Source organism: Octopus sinensis, linkage group LG15 (assembly GCF_006345805.1).
Source record: "Octopus sinensis linkage group LG15, ASM634580v1, whole genome shotgun sequence".
NCBI classification, from domain to species: Eukaryota; Metazoa; Mollusca; class Cephalopoda; order Octopoda; family Octopodidae; genus Octopus; species Octopus sinensis.
The window spans coordinates 56538082-56561531 of record NC_043011.1 but is presented as its reverse complement, the minus strand read 5'-3'; the positions used below and the strand labels follow the sequence as shown (position 1 = coordinate 56561531).

At 37.3% G+C, this 23450-nt stretch overlaps 1 protein-coding gene across 2 annotated transcripts in view; it reads right to left on the bottom strand.

Annotated features, from left to right (window-relative positions):
• Nucleotides 1–1796: 1796 nt before the first annotated feature.
• The window catches only part of LOC115219697 (sperm flagellar protein 2-like), a 140809-nt gene continuing 119155 nt past the window's right edge, over nucleotides 1797–23450 (bottom strand). The window contains exons 20-26 of one of the 2 annotated variants that reach the window (XM_036509790.1): nucleotides 21967–22038; nucleotides 15534–15621; nucleotides 10961–11037; nucleotides 9548–9675; nucleotides 7753–7819; nucleotides 6085–6293; nucleotides 1797–1913 (exon numbers count right to left, since the gene is read on the bottom strand). In XM_036509790.1, coding sequence (XP_036365683.1) covers nucleotides 6096–6293; nucleotides 7753–7819; nucleotides 9548–9675; nucleotides 10961–11037; nucleotides 15534–15621; nucleotides 21967–22038 — 630 coding nt within the window. In that variant the 3' untranslated portion in view covers nucleotides 1797–1913; nucleotides 6085–6095. Of the gene's footprint in view, nucleotides 1914–6084; nucleotides 6294–7752; nucleotides 7820–9547; nucleotides 9676–10960; nucleotides 11038–15533; nucleotides 15622–21966; nucleotides 22039–23450 lie in introns of those variants that run through there. The other variant, XM_036509791.1, reaches the window with a different exon arrangement.

Here is a 23450-nt window from a genome sequence, read left to right as displayed (position 1 = left end):
GGATCTGGAAAGCCAGGAGGCTGCACCATGCTCCAGTCTGATCTGGCAGTGTTTCTACAGCTGGATGCCCTTCCAAACACCAACCACTCCATGAGTGTAGTGGGTGCTTTTAAATGTGCCACTGGCACAGGTGCCAGGGGAGGCTGGCAGCAGCCATGATCAGTTGGTGCTTTTTATGTGCCACCGGCATAGAAGCCAGTTAAGGCAGCGCTGGCATCAGCTATGTTCGGATGGTGCTTTTTACGTGCCACCGGCACAGGTATCATAACCACAATTTCCATTTGATATTTATTTTGATGTTGATGTACTTGACATGAAAGGCTAAAATATTTTGGTCAAAGAGTAAAGAAAATGTGATGTTCAATCCTTTTGAAAGAACATCAAAATGAAAAGATAAAAATAGCCTTAACATTTTTAAAAAAAGACATATTTACACTTCCTTGGCCAGTTTCACAGTTTCATGATTTCTAAAAGCATTGTGAGATGGAGGAAAGTGGAGCAATGCCTGGCTCCGGATCCATTCACTTCACACAACTTTTGGAAAATCAGGAAATTGTGAAACTGGCAAAGCAAATGTAAATAAACCTCTTCAACCCTTCAGCATTCAGGTTTGATTCTGTCAAATTTCAGGCTTATTGACCTGTTGAGGCAAGTGAAATCGAAATCGATCAAAAATTAATGGAAATTGTAGTTGTGATACCAGTGCCAGTGGCACGTAAAAGAACCATCCGAACATTGCTGTTGCCAGCGCCGCCCCGACTGGCCTCCGTTGAACCGTCCAACCCATGCTAGCATGGAAAGCGGACGCTAAACGATGATGATGAGTCAGAGTGACTTATAGTTGAGTAAATTATTACACTTATTTATCATTTATTAATGATGGCAAATCTTCTTCCAAAGTTTAGGTGGTTTATGAGCATGAATTTCCTGATTGATGGGAAGAATTCCACAATGTTGATGTATGTGGTGTTTAAGACATTTTGTTCTTTATCTCAATAAACTAGTCAATGATAGACGTACTACTTTCTGCTGTATAAGCCTTGCAGTTTGTCTAATTTTAAGACAAAACACTAGTGTGCTTACTATACCTGGGCTGATTAATCGAAAGTTGGAGTCGTATTAAAGAGTTAGTTTTTATGATCTGGCCTTTCATTGAAATGAATAGTTGATAGGCATTCGGTTCTGTCTTCTATTTGTGAATTTGTTCATCTTGAGTAAAGAAAGAAGACGAAGAGCTTTTCAACATAAGCATGGGATGCTATGATGAAGCAGAGACAGGTGAACCAGTAGCATACAAGACATCATCATGTGCTTCATAAGTTCCCTCTGCAACCATGTGGGTTTTGGTTCCACTTTAGAATATTTTGGTCACGTGACTTTTAATGGAGCTTTGTGCTGACCATTATCTTAACAGTGAAATTTTGGCAGGTGGAAAGTGTACTGCAGTACATTACAAATATATATATATATATATTTATATGTATATATTATATATACACACACATTCTTTTATATATACAAATACACATATATGCATACAATATTTTCTTAAAACTCCTTTATCACTAAATATTTTACAGTATTTAGCTTTCTATTCATATTTCTAGGTTCTCCATTCATATCTGTTGAGGGCAGATTCAGTAAATCATCCACCCTGGGGTCAATGAAGTCAGCATTAATTATATCAATTATATTTGAGGAATCAATCTAATTCATTGTGTACTTTCCTTAATCACATCTGGGGTGGGAGGGGTTCTTTTTTTTTGAGAAGCATAATGATAAGAAATAATCATTACCTCAAGAAGGGGAAGTCTTGAAAAATTCAGTTCTGCTATCGGAGGAACTAGTTTATCAGGAATATTGTAATAGTCCTTGAGTAAAGTGATTGTATCCTGGAAACGGTCAAGTTCTGCCTGGAAATATATTGAAATCTTTTGAAGCAACCAAACCAGAGAAAGTGATAGAGATGAAGTAACGTTTATATTACAACATTTTACAACGTATCTTGTGATTTGCTTTATATTTATTGTTGTTGTGCAAAGATTAACTGTTTCAATAACAAAACAAAACAAAAAAAAATAAAGACTAAAAAAAGAAGAACAAACAAAAGAACGCTGGCTCCATATTAATTTTCAGATAGGATTGTGGTTTCCCATTGAATATTGCTTCAAAGTTGGGAGTTCAACATCTCACATTCATTATTGACCTGTTCACTTTGAATTTTCATCTTGCTAAATGAGATACTCTTCATGCTCAGAGATAAGGAGCAGACTCTCACTCAAAAATGGTAAAAGAAAAAAAAGAAAAAGAGTACAAAGCTACATGGCATCTCATCTAGTGAACCTTGCTCTGAGTTTCACATTTGTAGCATGTACTACCACATACCAAGGTGTTTGACCTACTGGTTAGGGTGTTGCACTCATGAGTGAAAGATTAGGGGTTCAGTTCCTGGACCAGGTGGTACATTGTGTTCTGGATCAAAACACTTCGTCTCATGTTGCTCCAGTTCACTCAGCTGTAAAAGGGCTCCACCAATAGCTTGTGATGGATTGGTAACCCATTCATTGGGGGTGGGCATAATAATCTCAGTCACTTATGCACCAGGGAAATTGGGTTGAACTCCAGCCTTAAGAGTCACAAGGCTCATGACAGTCCTAAGAGCCCTTCCAAACAAATGAAGGATGGGTGGTCATGTCACTGCGTGTTTTATCTGGAAATTGATTTTGCAAACAAATATACAAAGATAACATCAAGTGAAAGGCAAATAAGACCATTTAAGCAGAAGAATTCAATTCTACCAGAAACCCAATACAGATTCTGAAGATACACGTCATATCTGTGACACCTGTCTAAACTGTAAACATCTCACCTGTACAAGCACAGAGTTGTTGGCAGAAATGCTGAAAAAAATTCTACTTCTAAGAGGAAAAGGTGTCAAAAGAAAGACTTAACTGTGAGCACAAAAGGTTAAAGATCAAAACATGGAGCTACATGTTGCTAAATAGATTGAAGACTGTGGAAGTTATAGTGGGGAGAGAGAGAGACAGACAGAGAGTTGTGTGTGCTAGGAAAATAAAGAACTAGTAAAACATTGGCGAAAATGAAAAGAAACGGTCAAGAAAATACTAGAAAGGAAATAGGGTTAAGTGTTGCTCCATGTAAGAAATTGAAGAAAGATTTATATCGTTGGGTTTGGGAATTATGCAGAAATGGATTTATTGTCAACTGCTTGGATAGCGGAACCAAAATAGTACAGGTATCCATGGATACAAGTAACCACAGCAGCGTTCAAATATAGTATTACTCAAATATGGTCCAAATGATGCCAGCATGGGAAATGGACATTAAGTGACAACGATGATGATGATGATGATAGTCATTTTTTTTTGTTTGTTTCTTTTTATTGGAAGGGATGTGAAGGAAGGAGCAGGGCCCATGGCCTGAATGGCCTTTGTAGATTAATGAGATTGATGCCATTAATGTTCTTTTGAACCTTTGTAAGTCAACATCTGCAGGAAAGACATTAGCAAGGAAGGGAATTGTAGAAAGTCGATGTTCTGGAAAGGAAAGAAAGACTGGGTGTTAAAGGATTCCTGCAGAGTCTGAGGAAAGGAGAGTGAACCGAAGAAGGGTGATGAGAAGAGATGAGAGACTCAGCAATACCTAAGTGGAGGTGGTATGAAACGTTAGCATGCCGGGTGAAATGCTTAGCGGTATTTCGTCTGCGTAATGTTGTGAGTTCAAATTCCGCCGAGGTCGACTTTGCCTTTCATCCTTTCAGGGTCGATAAATTAAGTACCAGTTACGCACTGGGGTCGATGTAATCGACTTAATACCTATGTCTGTCCTTGTTTGTCCCCTCTGTGTTTAGCTCCTTGTGGGTAATAAAGAAATAGGTATGAGTCCAGCCAGCTCTGACGAGCAGAAACCATCATAGTAGCAGTTGAAAAAACCAGAATGAGGAGACAATACATTTGAGGAGCAGGAGATGGCGTGTAAATGAGATCCAGGAATATGGAACTGGTTTACATTATACCAGTGAAGAATATAAAGCAACAATTCCATAAATATGTAATCACTGAGTGTAAACATTATTGATAAAATCTGTCAACAATAAAAAAACATGGATGACACTCAAATGGTTTTTGACATCCCAAGTAATGCTACCATTAAGAACTTCCGGGAAAGCAGCATTATTAATATAAAAACAATTGGACATGAAAAGCAATGTTCTCTGGTACTTTTAGCATGCCGAGCTGATGTCAGAAAAACCTTAACTGATGATGATGATGATGGTGGTGGTGGTGGTGGTCGTTGTTGTCATCACCATCACTACCAAAATCATCATCATCATCATATAACATCCTTTTTCCATGCTGGCATGGGTTGGATGGTTTGACAAGATTCAATGGAGCCAAGGACTGCTCCAGTATCTGCTCTGGCTTGGTTTCCATGGCTGGATTCCCCTCCTAATGCCAACCACTTTACAGAGTGGCACTGGGTGCTTTTATGTGGCACTAACACTAAGTGAAGCTGTGATGCAGTTTGCAAGACTACAAATTACAAGGGGGAAACTTTATGTGAGGGAGTGAAGAACAAAGGATGAGCAAAAATGGGAAGGGACCAGAACAGAACAGGTTTCTTGGCATTTTTTGCTCATTAAAGTTTTCACAAAGAGATGGGTTGATGTCCAATGTATTTTTCACTGGGTGAGGTTTAGATGAAACAACTTAGATCTCTTTTTAAGCCAATGCTGATCTCTGGAATTTGAACAGCTTTGAAGAAAATGTGATGTATTCTGTCAACCATTCTATCAAACCAACCCATCAAATACAAGTGCATGTTTTCTGGAGGGGAGGGAGTAATTAGTGCGAATGGTGTTAAGACTGTGGAATGTGAAATTAATTGCATCACAGTTTTTTGTTTCATCTGCCTCCGTCTTGAGTTCAAATTCTGATGAGGCTTGTTTTATCTGTGCTCCATCCAGAAGTGATTAAAAGAAATGAACCATACTTCCTCTTCAGCTGATAATGAGGCAACAAGCTGGCAGAATCGTTAGCACGCTGGACGGAATGCTTAGCTGCATTTCATCCGTTTTTACATTCTGAGTTCAAATTCTGATGAGGTTGACTTTGCCTTTCATCCATTTCGGGATCAATAAAATAAGTACCAGCTGAGCAGTGGGGGTCAATTTAATCCACTTGCCCCCCCCCCCATCCCGAAATTGCTGGCCTGGTGCCAAAATTTGAAACTAATAATTTGTATGTTTAGTCAGAATAAATCAGTCTTCTGGAAAATGATTAAACTAATTAATCCAGAAATGAAAATAAAAGAGATTTGGAAATCATTGATCATAAATTTGAAGTTTATAAAATAAAAACCAGAGAGAGAGGGATCGGGTAGGCATGAGGAATTAATCTGATGAGATGTTTGACATGGAATTTTGGTGGATTAGGTTTTCAAATTCAGACTGTTTGAGAACTTCTTCAGCCCCTTAGTAATGCTTAGAGGGAGACCCTTGAAAATAAATAATGTTTCACACTTTTGCAGAGCAATTCTGCAGAAAACAGGAACATAATTGGTGGTAGCAAATTGGCAGAGTTGTTAGAGCATCACCAAGAATGTTTTGTGGTATTCATTCCAACCCACTGCTCTCTGAGTTCAAACCCCAGCATTGACAAAGGATCATTTCAGTACTGGGTGGATTCTTTTTTCTCTTTCTCTCTGGGATTAGTGTAATTGACTCATCCTCTTCCCCCAAATTGCTGCCCTTGTGGAAAAATTTGAATCCATTATTCTGGAAGAAACCTGGAGAGAGAGAGAGAAAGAGATGGGTTCTGGCTGGGTTAAGAGCCCAAGACACATTGTAAAACAGTGACTTAGCAATTTGATAAACAAGAATCAATAGTGATGATGATAAAATCAACTAAAATCCGGCCCCCTCCTCCATGGCGGCAGTCTTGTGGCTGGAACCAGTAAAAGAAGAAAAGAGTAAAACCAATGTGAAAACCAGAATTAATGTTTAATTCCACATAATTTCCACCCCATGGCAGCAAAGGAAACATATGTTAGACACTGACTTACCTGCATTATCGTCAGATAACTGTTACACAGTTTGGACAGCTGATCCTCGTACCAGCCATTAGAGATGAGGGAATGGCATTCATTCTCAGCCTGTTGTTTTTGTTCATCACAAATATTCCACAGTTTATCCTGGAGATCCAAACTGTTTGATGAAGCTCGGTTTGGGTTTCCAAGTCAAATCTCATGTCATCAGGGACTTCATTATATTCCTTAAAAAATAATATGACATCATCATTATCATCATCATTTAACATCCACTTTTCCATGCTTGCATGAAGATTTTTTGGCCTCATTACAGAGATACCCTCCTTGTCACCAACCTTTACTTGTTTCCAAACAAGGTAATATTTCTCCATAATCAGACAAGTTCTTGAAGAATATTGGTAATATTTGATATTGTCTGTATGACAGGGACAATCATTTACAACTAGCATGCGATGCAAAGACAAGGAGATACAAACACACACACACACACACATGCTTCTTTCAGTTTTCATCTACCAAATCCACTGAAATAAGTTGGCACCAAATAAAGTCTATATAATATTCACTGGTAGTATTGACAAAGTGACTACTTATAAAGGATTAAAGACTTGGCTCTAAGGGTTTAATGGAAGTAATCGATTAATTATCTTACCTAGTAAATGTTATTACAATCCCAAACATTCTTCAGATATGTTTTATGTGAAACTATATTATTAAATGTGTCCCCTGTAAGTCTTTATTTATTTTTAGACATTTATATTTTAAAGCAATTTGGTTGTTCTTTCTAACAGATCAAGTGACCAGATAAAGGTTTTATCCTTGGCTTAGCTTCCTTGTTAGTTTGCAGAAATGTTTTAGGGAAATGCCATAATGAACCACCCCCCACCCATGCCACAAATGGTGATGTATTGGATAAAAAGGAAAGAAGAGGATTCAAAAGAAATTGGGGGAGAAATGAAGAATTGCTTGTTTGTTGCACAAGAAATATAAATGAATTGAGAAGCAAAAGTGAGAAGTTGAAACTGTGGTAGTCTTGGGATGAGGTAGGTATAGAGAAAGAGATGAAGTGAAAACAACTGCAATTTAACACAAGTAATTAAATACACTGATTAAACATGTGAGGAATATCTCAACAGAATGGTACTGATTCAATAAATATTTCTGATGCATCAAGATTGGAACGGTAATTAGAATGCATGCAGTTCAAGGCTGAAAAGGAAGGTGATGTTTGACGAGAAGTTGCTAGGTTTTACTACTGAGATAATCTAAATACTACTAGAAGACAGGAATATAGTAATATAATAGAACTGACAAAGGCTTCATCAAGTCTGGGAATAAAGCAATTTCTTCTCTATGATACAAAATTAACTTGAATTATATCATCACACACATTAACAAATGTCTAGAATGAAACCCGGATGCTGGAATGAGAAGCCCCAGCGCTGTAGCATGGCAGAAGCAGAATAGAAAATTACAGTTGAAAATTGAGTTTAAGAAGTAGCAGTAATACAAAAAATTGGTATTTTTAAAAAATTAGTAATGAATAAATTATGAAGATCTAATATTAGATGACAGCTAGAGTTAAAGTAGGCAGGAGACGAGATTAAGACATTTCATGTTAATAAAAATAAAACACAGCAAACCAAACCAAACCAAACCAAACAAACATAAATTATATATTACCTTCTGCCATTGACTAACAAAATCTTGTTTGTTGTCAGGACGTTTCAGATACTCTTCAAATATTTTCCTGTATCGAAGGGGAATTAAATATCAACGTTATTACATCAATATATCTTCGATATTTCTCAAGTAAACAATAAATAAATTTGTCTGTTTTAACATTTATATACCAGTAACATTTATTTATTATGCTTGTTCATTTGAATACTGGAAACACAAAATCTCTTTGCATCTGGATGACCTCGTTTCTCATTGATAACTATTTCTCTCAAAAAAAAAAAAAGGGGGACTGAAACTCTTTTTACAAATAGTATTATGTTTATAGAAATGCTTTTCAATATTTTTTACAAACACTACATATGTATATGTATGTGTGTGTGTGTGTGGATATGCGGATATATATATATATGCGTGCAGGTGGCACATAAAAAGCACCCACTACACTCGCGGAGTGGTTGGCGTTAGGAAGGGCATCCAGCTGTAGAAACACTGCCAGATCAGACTGGAGCCTGGTGCAGCCCTGGCTTCCCAGACCCCGGTCGAACCGTCCAACCCATGCTAGCATGGAAAACGGACGTTAAACGATGATGATGATGATGATGCGTGTGTGTTTATGTATATTTGTATGCGCATGTATATACAGTGGGGAGCGCAAAAGTAGGTATACAGTTATGAAAAAGAGAAAACACGTACAATACTCATTTATTTTTATCAAAACAATTAAAAGATACGATAAAAGTATTATTATGATTAATGACATTGAAAGTATCAAAAATGAGGCTAACTAATTTAATGTGTTAATAATTTTAATGAATTAAGTATTATGACATTGGCGTGATACTTTCTGTATACCTACTTTTGCACCCCCAGTATCATCATCATCATCATCATCATCATCATCATCATATATATATATATATATATATATATATATATATATATATAATATATATATATATATAATATATATATATAATATATATATATATAAAAGTTCAGCAAAACTTAGATTCAGATGAATATGGTACTTAAGTTAAAGGCACCAGAATTTGGTATGGTATTATCCATATAAATCAAATGGGGTGATTATAATCAAAATAAGCAACAAGGATATCCAAGGTAAGAGTAGTACAATTGTTTCATGCTACTTCATTTTATTAAACACTGTAAGTATTACATCAGTTTTAAAATGTCAAGCAATCTTCAGCCACATTGTCTGTTTAATTGGTAAATTCTATATGTGGCTGAAGATTGCTTGACATTTTAAAACTGATGTAATACTTACAGTGTTTAATAAAATGAAGTAGCATGAAACAATTGTACTACTCTACCTTGGATATCCTTGTTGCTTATTTTGATTTTACATATATACATAAACACATACACATACATGTATATGTATACACATGTGTGTGTGTGTGTGTGTGAGAGAGAGAGGAGGAGGGGGAGAGAGAGAGAGAGAGAGAGAGAGAGAGAGAGAGAGAGAGAGAGAGAGAGATATGCATGCAGGCTTATATGCAGGCATATAAAAATAGTCCTGTCTGCTTCCGGCATGATATTATCTGATTGAAAATCAATTATTGTATTTACATTCACAACAGACACAAAGCCCCATTGCTCGGTGGGTTTTGAAACTGTTGAATAAAATCGTCCTTAACCGCAAGCTTACTTGTGATAAAAAAAAAAAAGCAGCTGAAAGTTGGCATCAGGAAAAGCATCCGTCTGCCTCAAACTACTCTTCCTCCAACAATGAACAAAAGAAATCTTTTAATAAAATACCTGAATTTTTCCTCACCTGATGCTGTAATAATAAGGCTTTATGCAATCTCGTTCTTTCCTTATTGCTCGAAACATTTTCTTACAGTTCTGCAGATAGGACCTCTCTATTAGTTTCCAAAAAGAACTTAACAGTTTTACCATTATCTGTCAATTAACAAAAATGTTTTATCAATTAAAACATAATCACCTTTTTGAAACAAGTAAACTGTGGCACTCAGAACTACTTTGTGCAGCGGCCCCAAAGATCATACTGGGATTCAGTGTGTGTGTGTGTGTGTGTGCATTGAGAGGAAAATTAAGTTTAAGAGGCATCTGTTGTAGTGTGCAAGAGAGATGACTGGTCTAATCATGTGAGGTGAATGGAAAAAGACAGCTGCATAAAAAAAGGTGTCCTTTACGTCCATTCATCCCTGACAAACCCCTTCCCCATAAACCATCTTCTCAACACCTTCTCTCCTCTTCCACCACCCATGCTCACCATCTGCTGTATTCCCCTCCCCTCTATCTCCCACTTTCCCTTGTGAACCTATCTGCGCACAATGTGACCCTTTCAAATCTCTTCCCCCACAACATACCCCCTCCCACTTTCCTTTCACAATCTCACCCTATCCAGTCCCTCATCCACTTCACTATATACTCTGTCCCCTTAACTAGGGTGTTAAACCCCATTACATCTCCGTCATCTCATCTCCTCCCCACCCTACCCACAACCGAGGGAGCCATGGATCCCTTCTACTGCAAGACACTCGTTTCTCTCCTTCCTATTCAGACTTTGATCTCTCATCGTCTGGCACAAAGCCACCTTCCTCAATACAACTCCCCCACTCAGTTGTGGGGTCTTGTCCCCTGAGTTATTTGGTGACCCCTGCTGGTGCTGGTGCCACATGAAAAGCACCCAGTACACCCTGTAAAGTGGTTGGTGTTAGGAAGGGCATCCAGCCATAGAAACCCTGCCAAAACAGACAGCAGAGCTTGGCGCGGTCTTCTGGCTTTGCTAGTTCTTGTCAAACTGTTCTGCCCATGCCAGTATGGATGGGGGACATTAAATTATTATGAAGATGATGGTGATGATGATATATATATATATAAGTAAAGATAATACCAGTTTATGGGATTACCTTAGGTTTCACATCCATAAAGGATTTGGCTTTATGGTATATCATCAGAACCCAAAACCTATTACTTACATTTCTTTTTATAGATACATGTGTGCATGTGTGTGTGTATGCTTATACCTGCATCTTGAGTTAAGTTCTTGAAGGTCCCCCCCAAAATTAAACCTTGCCACTTGATAAAAGAAGATCAATAAAATAATTACCAGGGTCAATATGACAGACAACAAAGCCATGAAGGTGATGCCCCAGCATGGCCACAGTTCAATGAATGAAACAAGTAAAAGTCTGAAGAAGTAAAAAAGACTACAACTGACCATGTTGATCTCAAAATCCACAAACTCCCAGTCAGGTGAATCGGGTTCAATTGGTTCCGGTGCCTTCTCTTCGGGTTCTGAAGAAAGAATTTATTACAAAAAAAAAAACGAAAATAAATCAAAGAGATTCTTGTATTTTGAGGATCAATTACATCGACAATGTTTCTTACTTCAGCACATGCATAAATTAATCATTATTTTTGTCGTCGTCCTACAAGTTTTTAGTGAACTTATTAGTCTCTGAAATCAGTCATGTCATTATTGAATCTACAATGAAGATTTCAAACCAGGCAGAGATGAGTGATTAAAAAGTTCAGTTGTGAACCATGGGAATTTGGTTTCAGTCCTGAGTTGACCAAAGCCTTGTGGATGGATTCGGTAGACAGGAAATGAAAGAAGCTCTTCATAACTTTCACTTGTCGTCCTCAGGATTACGGCCATTTTGAAGTCATCTTCAGGTGATAATAATTTGGGTAAGGCACTTACCCAAAGTGTCATGCACTAGGATTGAACCTGAAACCATGTGATTGCAAAGTGAACTTCTTAACCGTACAGCCATACACACACACAAATACATGATATATAAATATTTCATAAATTGAGAGAAAACCACCAAGGGGGCAATGTTTCCATTCATTCTCATCTAATTTTACCAGCAAGCAGAATGGTGCCTATATGTGGTCTCTCAGCCTCCTAGGAATAGCAGCTAAATCACCAACAAATCACATTCTACTATCTTAAAAAAGGAAGAAGATATTAGATGATGTAGTACTCGGTATACTATATCCGAAATAAGAAAGGATGGTCACAGCTGGAGAGCCTTTGATCATAGTTTACTGGATTACAGTGATCTGGAGTTATACAACAACAACAACAACTTAGAAAAGAGGAATTTTTGTTTAATGAATTACAAAATAAAAGTTTCTCCTTAATAAACAACAAGAAAACTTCAGTATTCACAATAAACAACAATATCTGCTGGAAGCACATGATTTCAGACCAAAAATATTTATCACCAAAAATAAAGAAAGAAGCTGAAAATATTAACCAAAATATTTATATGACATATTTCAAGGTAAACAAAAAAAAAAAAAAGAAAGAAACATAAACAAGATATGGGAATAAAGTCAGATCTTCATTATCTTTAATACTGCTCTATTTTGACATTTCTAAACAGCATTAAACACACACACATCATATATTCAATCCCCTTGACACTTACATCACAAAACTAATCATTTACAGCGAGAAATATTATTCTTGTTAATAAGGTTGGGTAGAAAGTTAATCTAAATTGCTTCCTAAAACTTCACGAAAGAATGAAATTTTATCTACTTCTTTCTCTCTCTCTCTTCCTTCCTCTCTCTGTATCTACCGTTTTATCAAGTGATACTTTCTTCACAAAACACTTAGCACTCTCTCTGTTTATCTCTCTCTTTTACACACACACACACTCAACACATGCAACACAACACACATACACGCACACATATATGTAAAGCAATGTCGATAAGACAGGAGACAACCAACAGCAAACGAAGTGTGTGCGAACATCGTTAATGTGGTAGTGAGTATCGAGAGTGTAATTAGAAATATACTAGGATGGTGACAAAAAGACACCATTACATTAGTCGCATTATTTTTAATCATTTTGGCAACAGCAGACAACAACTCCAGACATATTCTGGTCTCGTTACATCCCCTCACAGAACCAGAGACTTCACTGGAATCTAACCAAACCAATGATAAAAGAACCACAAAGTATTGGGTTGAGTCAAAAGTTTTGCAATATTTTGCTAACTCGTTTGTTCTAATTGTCGAATTACCACAAAAACAGCCAAACATTCAAAGGAGAGGGCCATCATGTTGCACTATCAGAAGCCATCTTTTCTGCCAGTTCTTTGATCCCACACTGGTACCAGTTCTTGTCTTTCGAGGAGAACTCCTTCAGTGAAGCTTCCACCTGTTCTTGGTTGATGAAGTGTCGTGAGTAGAGAAAATGAATCATGGATCAGAGCAAGCAATGCATAGTGGGACTGAACCCCAGAACACCATGGTTGCAAAGCGATCTTCTTAACCATTCACCCATGCCTTTCCGAACTGTTACATTTCTATATTTCTGTGATGATGATGATGATGACAATGATGGTGGTTGCTGCTGTTGCTGTTGACTGAACGGTCTTCGTCCCAGAGCTCGTAGTGGGAGAAGTCCGAATTGTGGTCCTTTGCTATTCGTAAGACCCGCAGAAGAGAGAGCAAGTCAACCCCCGACACCGAGAGCATCGACGGATGGATGAATGTGCATCCAGGCTCAGCGGTTGCGTAGGAAGTCGGGGACAAGAAACAGGAAGAAAGAGTGAGAGAGAGTTGGAGCGAAAGAGTACAACAGGGGTCCCCACCACCCCCTGCCGGAGCCTCGTGGAGCTTTAGGTGTTTTCGCTCAATAAACACACACAACGCTCGGTCTGGGAATCGAAACCGTGATCCTCCGACCGTGAGTCCGCTGCCCTAACCACTGGGCCATTACGCCTCCACTAATGATGGTGGTGGTGGTGGTGGTGGTGGTGGTGAAACACGCTGCCTTTGTTTCGATTAATTTTGAAAATAATGAAGAATATAGTGAAATAACTTTGTCGTTATTAATATGAAAGATTGAGAAGAAAGAGAAATAAAATGAAAGAAGCAATGAAAGTTGGTGATGAGGAGGGACGGACAGGACAAAGGAGAAGAGCAACAGGAAAAAAAAGTGGAAAATATTGAAAGAGACCAAAAAAACAATGGAAATAGCAAAAAAAAAAAATAGTTAACCAATCAAAATGCTGGAAAAGATTCCAAAATAGGGAGAAGGGGTAACCTAATAGGGAGAAAAAAGGTGGGCGGGGGGAGGGGTCAAGAATTGAGGAAGAGAGAAAGTATAAAATCTCAGGTTGATTAAACAGGACAAATTCCACGTTGAAAAAGAAAAGGAAATATTGAATAGGGGTGAGAAGATAAAATGACAAGGGTTAAGACTACGCGCCTTCACTAGTCAGTTAAGGTGAGACAGTGTCACGTGACAACTTGCTGGGGCTGCCTGCTGGAGCCTAGCGGCAGGTATTTAAAGGGGAAAATTTGACAAGTCAGTCAGTCACCGGCTGACACTCGCTGACGATACATCGAAGAGACCAGGGAATAGAAGAAAGAAGACATGCACCCAACACCAGAGCTGAAGACACCTCTGAAAGGGGGGACCCCGCCACGTCAAAACGGTAGAGGAGTAGGGGCCAAAACCAGACGTGGTTCCTCCTGATGATGTCTTAAGCTGACTGGATCCTATAAAGGAGCTGTTGTGGTAGCAGACCACGAAACACGGTTGTAATTCCTGTTGTCATCGTCATCACTATCATTATCATTTTCAAGTCGACTTTTCCAAGCTTACACAGATCAGATGGAATCTATTGAAGCACATTTTCTATGTCTGGATGCCCTTCCTGTCGCCAACCCTCATCTGTTTCTATGCAAGGTAATATTTCTCCCATGGTAAACTGGACATGAAGGGCAGTGCTTGTATGAGAGGGACACTCATTTACAACGACCACATGATGCCAAGACAAAAAGACAGTAATACACACGCAGACATATATATACAACGGGCTTCTTTAAGTTTTCATCTACCAATTCCACTCAGAAGGATTTGGTCAGCCAGGGGCTACTGTAGAAACTTACCCGAGGTGCAATGCAATAGAAGTGAACCTGGTGCCATGTAGTTGGGAAGCAAGCTTCTTACTGAAGGGAGAAAACCACGTTCCTTTCATGGTGTTAAGCACCTTAAAAACAATCGAGAAATTGACACTGGTATACTCACACACATTATATGATGGTTGCCTCATCATGTCAGATGACTGTCATCTCACTTTCATCATTGCATTTGACAAGGATGTCCATCACTATAAAACTTTATGGAATGCCAAACAGATCAAGAAATGAAATGACAGTAAGACGTCTGCTCATCATTTGGATTTAAGTGGCAGAACCATTAGCACGCCAGGCGAAATGTTTAGTGATATTTCGTCTGCAGTTACGTTCTGAGTTCAAATTCCGCCAAGGTCAACTTTGCCTTTCATCCTTTCGGGGTCGATAAAATAAGTACCAGTTACACACTGGGGTTGATGTAATCGACTTAATCCGTTTGTCTGTCCCAGTTTGTCCCCTCTGTGTTTAGCCCCTTGTGGGTAGTAAAGAAATAGGATTTAAGTGGCAAAAGCTTTGATAAAACCCTTTTGCTACTCTCTCAGTCACCAAAGTAGGTTCTTGCGGTAAGCATTAAAACATGACTGCTACTATTTTCACAGAAAGTTTTATGTTAGATTATCTTTCTCTTTGTCTTTCCTACAGAAATAGATTTTCCACGACACACGCACACACACATAAGGTGCGTTTCAGAAGTTTTGGGATCCAAAACTGATTATGGAGAAATATTACCTTGTGATCCAAGCAGACAACAGAATTTCAATGTTACAGCTATCCGCTATTCCACAAAACCCCCAGCAAATAATCATGCATTAATCACACCAAATTTCCACAAGTCATTTACCTTCCTCGGGTTTAGGCAAATTCTCTGCTGAATGCTTTTTGCCATTTTCTTCTGTGTTTTGAGTCTCATTTGCAACGTTTTCAGTTTCCTAAAAATCCAAAAAATTTGAATTATTTAAATAATATAAAGAACTGTCTTTCTTTAAGTTGAAGGATATATTTGCAGGAAAATGGAACGGCAATTACATGATGGGAAATTAGCGAAAATAGAGATGTTAGATAACGGGCTTTAATGAAAAATTCCAATTCAATTTATTTTACACACACACACGCACACACATGTAATTTTCAAAAATTGTAATGATTGCTACTGAAGTTACTGTGACAGTAAAATAACATGAATATAATAATAAATATAAATATATAAATATACATACACATATACATACATACATACATATATATATATATATATATATATATCATTATTATTATGTTTATTTATATTATGTTATTTTCATCATCAGCATCACCATCAAGGTTGGCGAACTGGTAGAATCTTTAACATGCCACACTAATTAATTAACAACATTATTTTTGACTCTTTACCTTCTAAGTTCCAAATTCAGCTGAGATCAACTTCACCTGCAGTCCAATTTTTTTTTTTTTTTTTTTTTGGGGGGGGGTCCAGTGTGATAATGCTGGCCTTGTGCCAAAATTTGAAACTGTTTAAAACCGGCAAAAGCCGGCAGAATTGTTTGGACACTGAACAAATAGGCTGAACAGCATTTCATTCATCTCGAAATTCTGGGTTCAAATTCCACTGAGGTTGACTTTGCCTTTCATCCTTTCAGGGTCAGTGAAATAAGTACCAGTCATACATTGGGGTTGATGTAATTGACCAGCCCACCCCAGAAAATAATTCAGGCCTTGTGCCTATAGTTGAAAGGATTATTATTATTATTGTTATTGTCATTGTTATTATTATCATTATCATTATCATTATTATTATTATCACTATCATTATTATTATTCTTATTCTTATTATTATTGAGTGAGAGAGCAGTGCATGCCATCAAAGTGACATTGGGGTAAAATATACGAAGCCCAGTATACCCATCATGACTACCCATCTGAAAAGGGTACACTAGGCACATGCATCACAACCATAAGTGCGCGACAATCAAGATAAACAGCACATGACCTTGCAGGTGGGGCCCAGTTAGAATTTTCTTCTGGTCGAGTAACCCATCCTGCTCAAAAGGTCCCTGAATAAGGGTTGTTTAAGGATGTTGAATGAAACACCCATGTTTCCAGAGGTGAATCATTCAAACCTCAAAGAATCCCTCTCAACACATGGCTATGATGCTCACCCACTACTTCTGCTCGTGATCAGAGATGCACATATCATCAGCCACTAAGGGACATGCTCAACTGGTTAAGGTCAAACAACTGACAAGCAAATCTGTGGTATTGAGCAGAATATTTGCTATAGCCCATCTTTTATACCAAGACAAAACAATGTACATGATAACACTTCCAATCAGTTAAGATCAGAAGCCATGAGAGCCACTGCCTGGTACTGCATCAGGGCATTTATTATTATTATTATTATTATTATTATTATTATTATTATTATTATTATTATTATTATTATTATTATCATCATCATCATTATTATTATCATTATCGTTATTATTATTGAGCTGGCAGAATCATTAGCATTTCAGGTGAAATGCTTAGCGGTATTTTGCCCATCCCTACATTCTGACTTCAAACTTCCACTGAAGTCTACTTTGCCTTTCATCCTCTCGGGGTTAATAAATTAAGTACCAGTGAAACACTGGGGTCAATGTAATCGACTCATCCCCCATCCCCCAAATTGCTGCTCTTGTGGCAAAATTCGAAATCATTACTAAATAGGTCTAACAATAAACTAGACTGGTCTTTTCTATCAGTTGTTCAATGAATTGAAGTTCTCAAACATTAAATTAGCATGCAAAGTGGCTGAGTATTCCACAGGAACATGTATCTTAATCATGATTCTCAGACGGAATCAGCATGGCACAGTATAACAAGGATGGACTTTTCTATTCACAATACAATCTGACAGGGCTTCCACACAGTTTCCATCTGCTCACTTTTACTCCCAAGGTTTGCACCAATGCCAAAACTATCTTCAAAACGTATCATCATCATCATCATCACCATCATTTTAAGTCTATTCTACCATGCTGACATCATTTTGATGGGTTTCTCCAAGAAACCATGTCCCTATGTTTTCCAATTCCTCTTCTTTATCGTCATCATTGTTGCTGCTGCCATCATCATCATCATCATCATCATCATCATCATCATCATCACCATCATCATCATCATCATCATCTCCTTCTCATTTTTGAAATCCAGCATCTTGACGTGAAACTGAACTACTTCTTTGCAGGTCTTCTTCAATCTTCATCTTCAACTTGGATTGCTTGGCAATCCTTCTTCCCCCCAACTAATCCAAAATAATAAAACCATTCCAGTGCTGTCCTTTCTCTTGCACACTGCAGCTGCATTTAAGAATTCAGTGCACTCATGTTTTTGGTCCCAGGCATCAATTTTCACACTATGATTTTCACGAGAACTATTAGGGAGGAAATTATGAGGCAAAATGGTGTATTTAATATTGTTTGCGTTGTTCAGGGACATTATTTTTCTTAAAGACTTTTGCTGTTGGTTTTTATTGATTTTTTTTCAAATGCCCTAGCAGTTTTCCTCTGGCAGATTATCCTAACAGAATTCTTCGATAATATTACAATCTATGAATCCCACTCAAATATCAATACAGTCTCAGACCCATTACCGCTAGATCTGTAGTTAAGCATAGAATAGAGAAAATAATAGAAATTCAGGATAGAAAAGCCACAACATGTAGACACATAGAAAATGGTGGGTGAAATTTTCCAGTAAGTAAAGTAGACTTAAAGGATTGACAGTCAATCATTTTTTTTTTTTAAATAAATCTCAAACTATCATCTTAATATTTTGAGAGTAACGATGGCATTGATAGGAATATTGCTTTTCATTTTGAAGAGCTTCAGTTATAAGGGCCTTCACAAAGTCAGTCCTACTTCAGAAATAAAGGTTACATCTACCTCATTATTCTCTTCTAGGGATATTAAAATATCAATAGTATTTTTCATAAACCAGAATTCCCAAGTATACAAGCTATTATATTTTAGCTCAATTGATCTACTAATAGTGTATGAGAATCAGTTATTTAGCTCCTTCTTGATGTCAGAATTCTCTGAGAGAAGGTCAGTTTATGAAGCTAATATATCAGGATGAACATTGGAATGGTATTATTGGATATCATCAAATAAAAGAGAAATACCATACCATAAATACATGATAATCTATATATATATATATTAGAGTAATAGACTTGTCAGAGGAGCTGAAAGTTGGTGATACCAAAATTGTTTGAACTCTTTCACCAAAAGAAGTATGCTTTGTTAAAAAAAAATATGTTAACCTGCATAATAGGACCATTACTTTTAATGATTCAAACAAGGAGAGGATGGTCACCTCTAGAATATATACATGTTAGTTGGTCTATATATAGTTTGTCTATACAGGTGATTCTCAAAAGATGTAGTCTGGTACACAGGTATGCTGCAAGTGGTAGACAGGTGTGCTAAAAATCTAAACTAATGCAAGAGTTTCTTGTTAAATATAATATCCGTAATTTTCATAAATTCCTCATTCATTTTCTCATGAAACACAGTTTTATTGTAGAAAAGGCAGAGAGAAGAGACAGCACAGCATACCTGAAGACCAAAGGGTAAAACCTGTCTTTGACTTTAATTCCATCAATCAACTGTCTTGGGTGTCCATGTTTCCACCAGCAGCATCAGCAAGTGGAGGTGCAATGGCCCAGTGGTTAGGGCAGCAGATTCACGGTCGGAGGATCGTGGTTTCAATTCCCAGACCGGGCGTAGTGTGTTTATTGAGCGAAAACACCTAAAGCTCCACGAGACTCCAACAGGGGGTGGTGGCGACCCCTGTTGTACTCTTTTGCTCCCCAACTTTCTCTCACTCTTTCTTCCTGTTTCTTGTCCCCGACTTCCTACACAACCACTGAACCTGGATGCACATTCATCCATCCGTTGATGCTCTTGGTGTCGGGGGTTGACCTGCTCCCTCTTCTGCGGGTCTTACAAATAGCAAAGGACCACGTTTCGGATTTCTCCCACTGTGAGCACTTGGACGAAGACCGCTTCGCTCAACAAACAAACAAACAAACAAACAAACAAAGCATCAGCACCAAACATGCTTGTGAACCTCTCACCAAAGCTAAGTAGTGTGGGTAATAATTAGGGAACGAAGGATTTTGTGAGCATAATTAGAAAGGCAAGTTTTTGAGATGCATTCCTAGAATGGTCGTGTGCTTAAGATGCTTGCTTCCCAACCACATAGTTCCAGGTTCAATCTCAATGAGTGGCACCTTGTGCAAATATCTTCTACTACAGCCTCAGGCTGACCAAAGCCTTGTGAATAGATTTGGTAGAAGGAAACTGAAAGAAGCCTGTCAAATTTATATATATATATAAATATTCTTAAACAGAAATGTTATTGACTGATTTCAAAGTTTTGGCCATCGAAGCCATCATCAAACTGAGATGCATTAGAGTTAGTCTTGCCTTTGTCTTGTCTCTGTTGAGTTAAAATCATCTTGGGGTGTGTAGGTTTGAGTGGGGTGGTCATTGGGTTTTTACGGTTGGTTGTTATGACAACTACCACTCTAACCCACACACCCAAGGAGGATTTCAACTCAACAGAGACTATACAAAGGCTAGACTGACTCTAATGCATCACAATCTGATCATGGCTTAGCTGGTCAAAAACTTCAAAGTCACTATCAACAACATTCTTGTTTAAGAGTGATATTTTTATTCCACAAAAGTATAGAGTAACCCATCAGATTAATGTAAAATTGTTTCTTTTTTATAACTGAACATAAAAAACAAAACATTAATATACATACATATGGGGGGGGGGGGGCAGAGTCTTTAGCAGACTGGCCAAAATGCTACATTCTCAGTTCAAATGCCACCAAGGTCGACTTTGCCTTTCGTAATTTCAGGGTCAATAAAATATGTACCAGTTGCGTACTAGGGATCAATGAATCAGTTTAACCCCTTCCCTTGAAATTGGTGTCCTTATGTCAAAATTTGAAACCAATATATATATATATATATATATATATATATATATATATATATATATATATATATTTATATGTGTATATATATATATATATATATATATATATATAATATATATATAATAATATATATATATATATATATATATATATATATATATATTATAATATATATATATATATATATATATATATATAATATATATATATATATATATATATTATATAATATATATATATATATTATATAATATATATATATATATATATATATATATATATATATATATACAGACATATATATTATATTGTATTCATATGTATATATATTTTGATCTTTATATATATATTATATATATATATATATATATATATATTCTGAGACAACATGATATTAATGGAAGATGACCCAAGTGGAGCCAGGGGTAAAGTGAGCAATTGGGATGTCTGAAGAAGGTTTGTTGCCTGTTGTACTTATCTTCTCTGTGTATGTGTGCGTGCATGCGCGTGTGTGTGTAACAAGAAGTATCAAACACAGCTCACAGAAAGCCATGACAAAAATCGACAAACAGGGGAGAAGCACTGCAAAACGAAGACGTACGACATGGCGGTACAACTGGTTGGTAGATTGATGCCTGAGGGTCGCATCCAGTGGCTTCTAGCGGTGGAAGCCTGAACTACAATGGCTTTGTCCTACACAGGGTGTTTCCAGTTACTCTTGGGTAACCCCTCGTATATAGTTTGGAAGGTTCAACAGGAGCTGGCAAGTCAGAAGACTGCCCCAACCTCAACTGTCTGCTTTGCTTCAGCATGGTTTCTACAGATGGATTCCCTTCCTAACACTTTACAGAAGGTACTGAGTGCTTTTTACAGAGAGGTCCCAATGTAATTTGCAAGACAAGACGCCACCCGAAATGAGGTGGATTTTTTAATCAAACTCGTCTTTCACAAATATATGATTACTAAAAGGATGTAAAAGATTTTTATAGATTGTTTTCTCAATTTTTATCTTTATAATATAATTTTCTTAACATTCCAAGTAAAGTACACCAATAATATATTATATTCGGTCTCCAAGGCCCCAAACATGAAGTAAAAACTTAAGAAGGGTGATTCTCAGACATTTAGATATTTAGTTGAAGAATTTTAATAACATCTGTATTCTTTCTGTATTTTGTACAAAATAGTTCTTCTTTACCATAGATGTATCAGTAGACTTTGTCTCCAAAGGATTATGAATAACTATTTATGAGTTTAGTTGATACTAAGAAAATATACTCACAGCAGGGATTTGGGGCTGTTCTTCAACATTATTCTCATCAGCAGCCATAGCTGTGAACATTTCTTCTTTTTTCTGTGGAATGAAATTATAAAAGGAAAAATAATAATAATAATAATGAAAACCCTCAGATAATATGAATTAGAAAAAATATTTTATTCAGTTCAATGAAACAGGTGTAATTCTATTTGGTATTAATATGAAGAAATATCAAAAAGTTCCCAGGCTAGTTGTGTAGCGCACCAACAGATGGCAGCACATTGTTGCATGTGCAGAGAGAGAGAGCTAACAGTGAGCTTCATGAGGCAGTGTGCTGAGTGACATCACTGTGTTTACTTTGCAAGTTGTGAGATGTGTGTGCTGGTGATTGTGTGTGTATGCTGTTGTCTGCGATTGTTGCCAGACGGAAAGATCAAAGAGTCAACATGAAGTTTAGCGTTCAACTTGGGAAATCTGCTACAGAGACATTGAGGATGCTTTGGCAAGTTTATAGCAACAAGGCAATGGGGTCATATCCAATGTTTCGAGTGGAATAGGTGCTTTCGAGTGGAACGGGGGTCTATGGAGCATGAAGAACTGGATTGTTCCTGAGAACAATGCACCCTGTCACCAAGATCTCTTCGCTCATGACTTTCTTGCCAAAAGCAACATGGTTTTGCTTCCACACCTGTCCCATTTACTAGATTTAACTCCTGCAGACTTCCATCTTTTCCCCAAGATGAAAATGCAGCTCAAAGGTCACCGTTTTAACGCCACTGTTGAGATCAAGAGCAAATCACTGAAGGTCTTCGATTCACTTATGGAAAACAACTTCCAGGTTTGATTCCAAAAGTGGTAAGAACATTGGAACTGGTGTATTGCTGTGCAAGGTGACTATTTCAATGGAAATGATGTTAAAACTTTCGTAGATAAGTTTTTATTTACATTATTTACATTTGATGGATATTTGTCCTCATCTTCTTTGTTGTTAACACAACGTTTCGGCTGATATACCCTCCAGACTTCATCAGGTGTCTTGAGGAAATTTGGAACCTGGGTTCTCATTCCTAAGGTATTTTTCATCATCGTCGTCGTTATTTTTGTTGTTATTATTATTATTATTATTATTATTATTATTATTATTATTATTATCATTATCATTATTATTACTATTACTATTATTATTCAGGTCACTGCCTGGAATCAAACTCGGAATCTTGGGGTTAGTAGCCTGCACTCTTAACCACTACACTATATGTTATTTTTTATTAACCATAACTAGTCTGGGAACTTTTTGATAGCACCTTGTACTGTTATCTTTCTCACTACTTTTCTCTTCATTTAATGCTTCCTTTGTAGAATGTCTCCAAGACATGACTCAATCCTTGAGATGTGGTGACCAGTGTACTTCAATGACCCAGGGAGCTATGCTACCACAGCTAGTTGGGCCTCCCATACCAGACAGCTCAAAGGATAGGAGCCACACTATCATGGGCCACCTCTTCCCA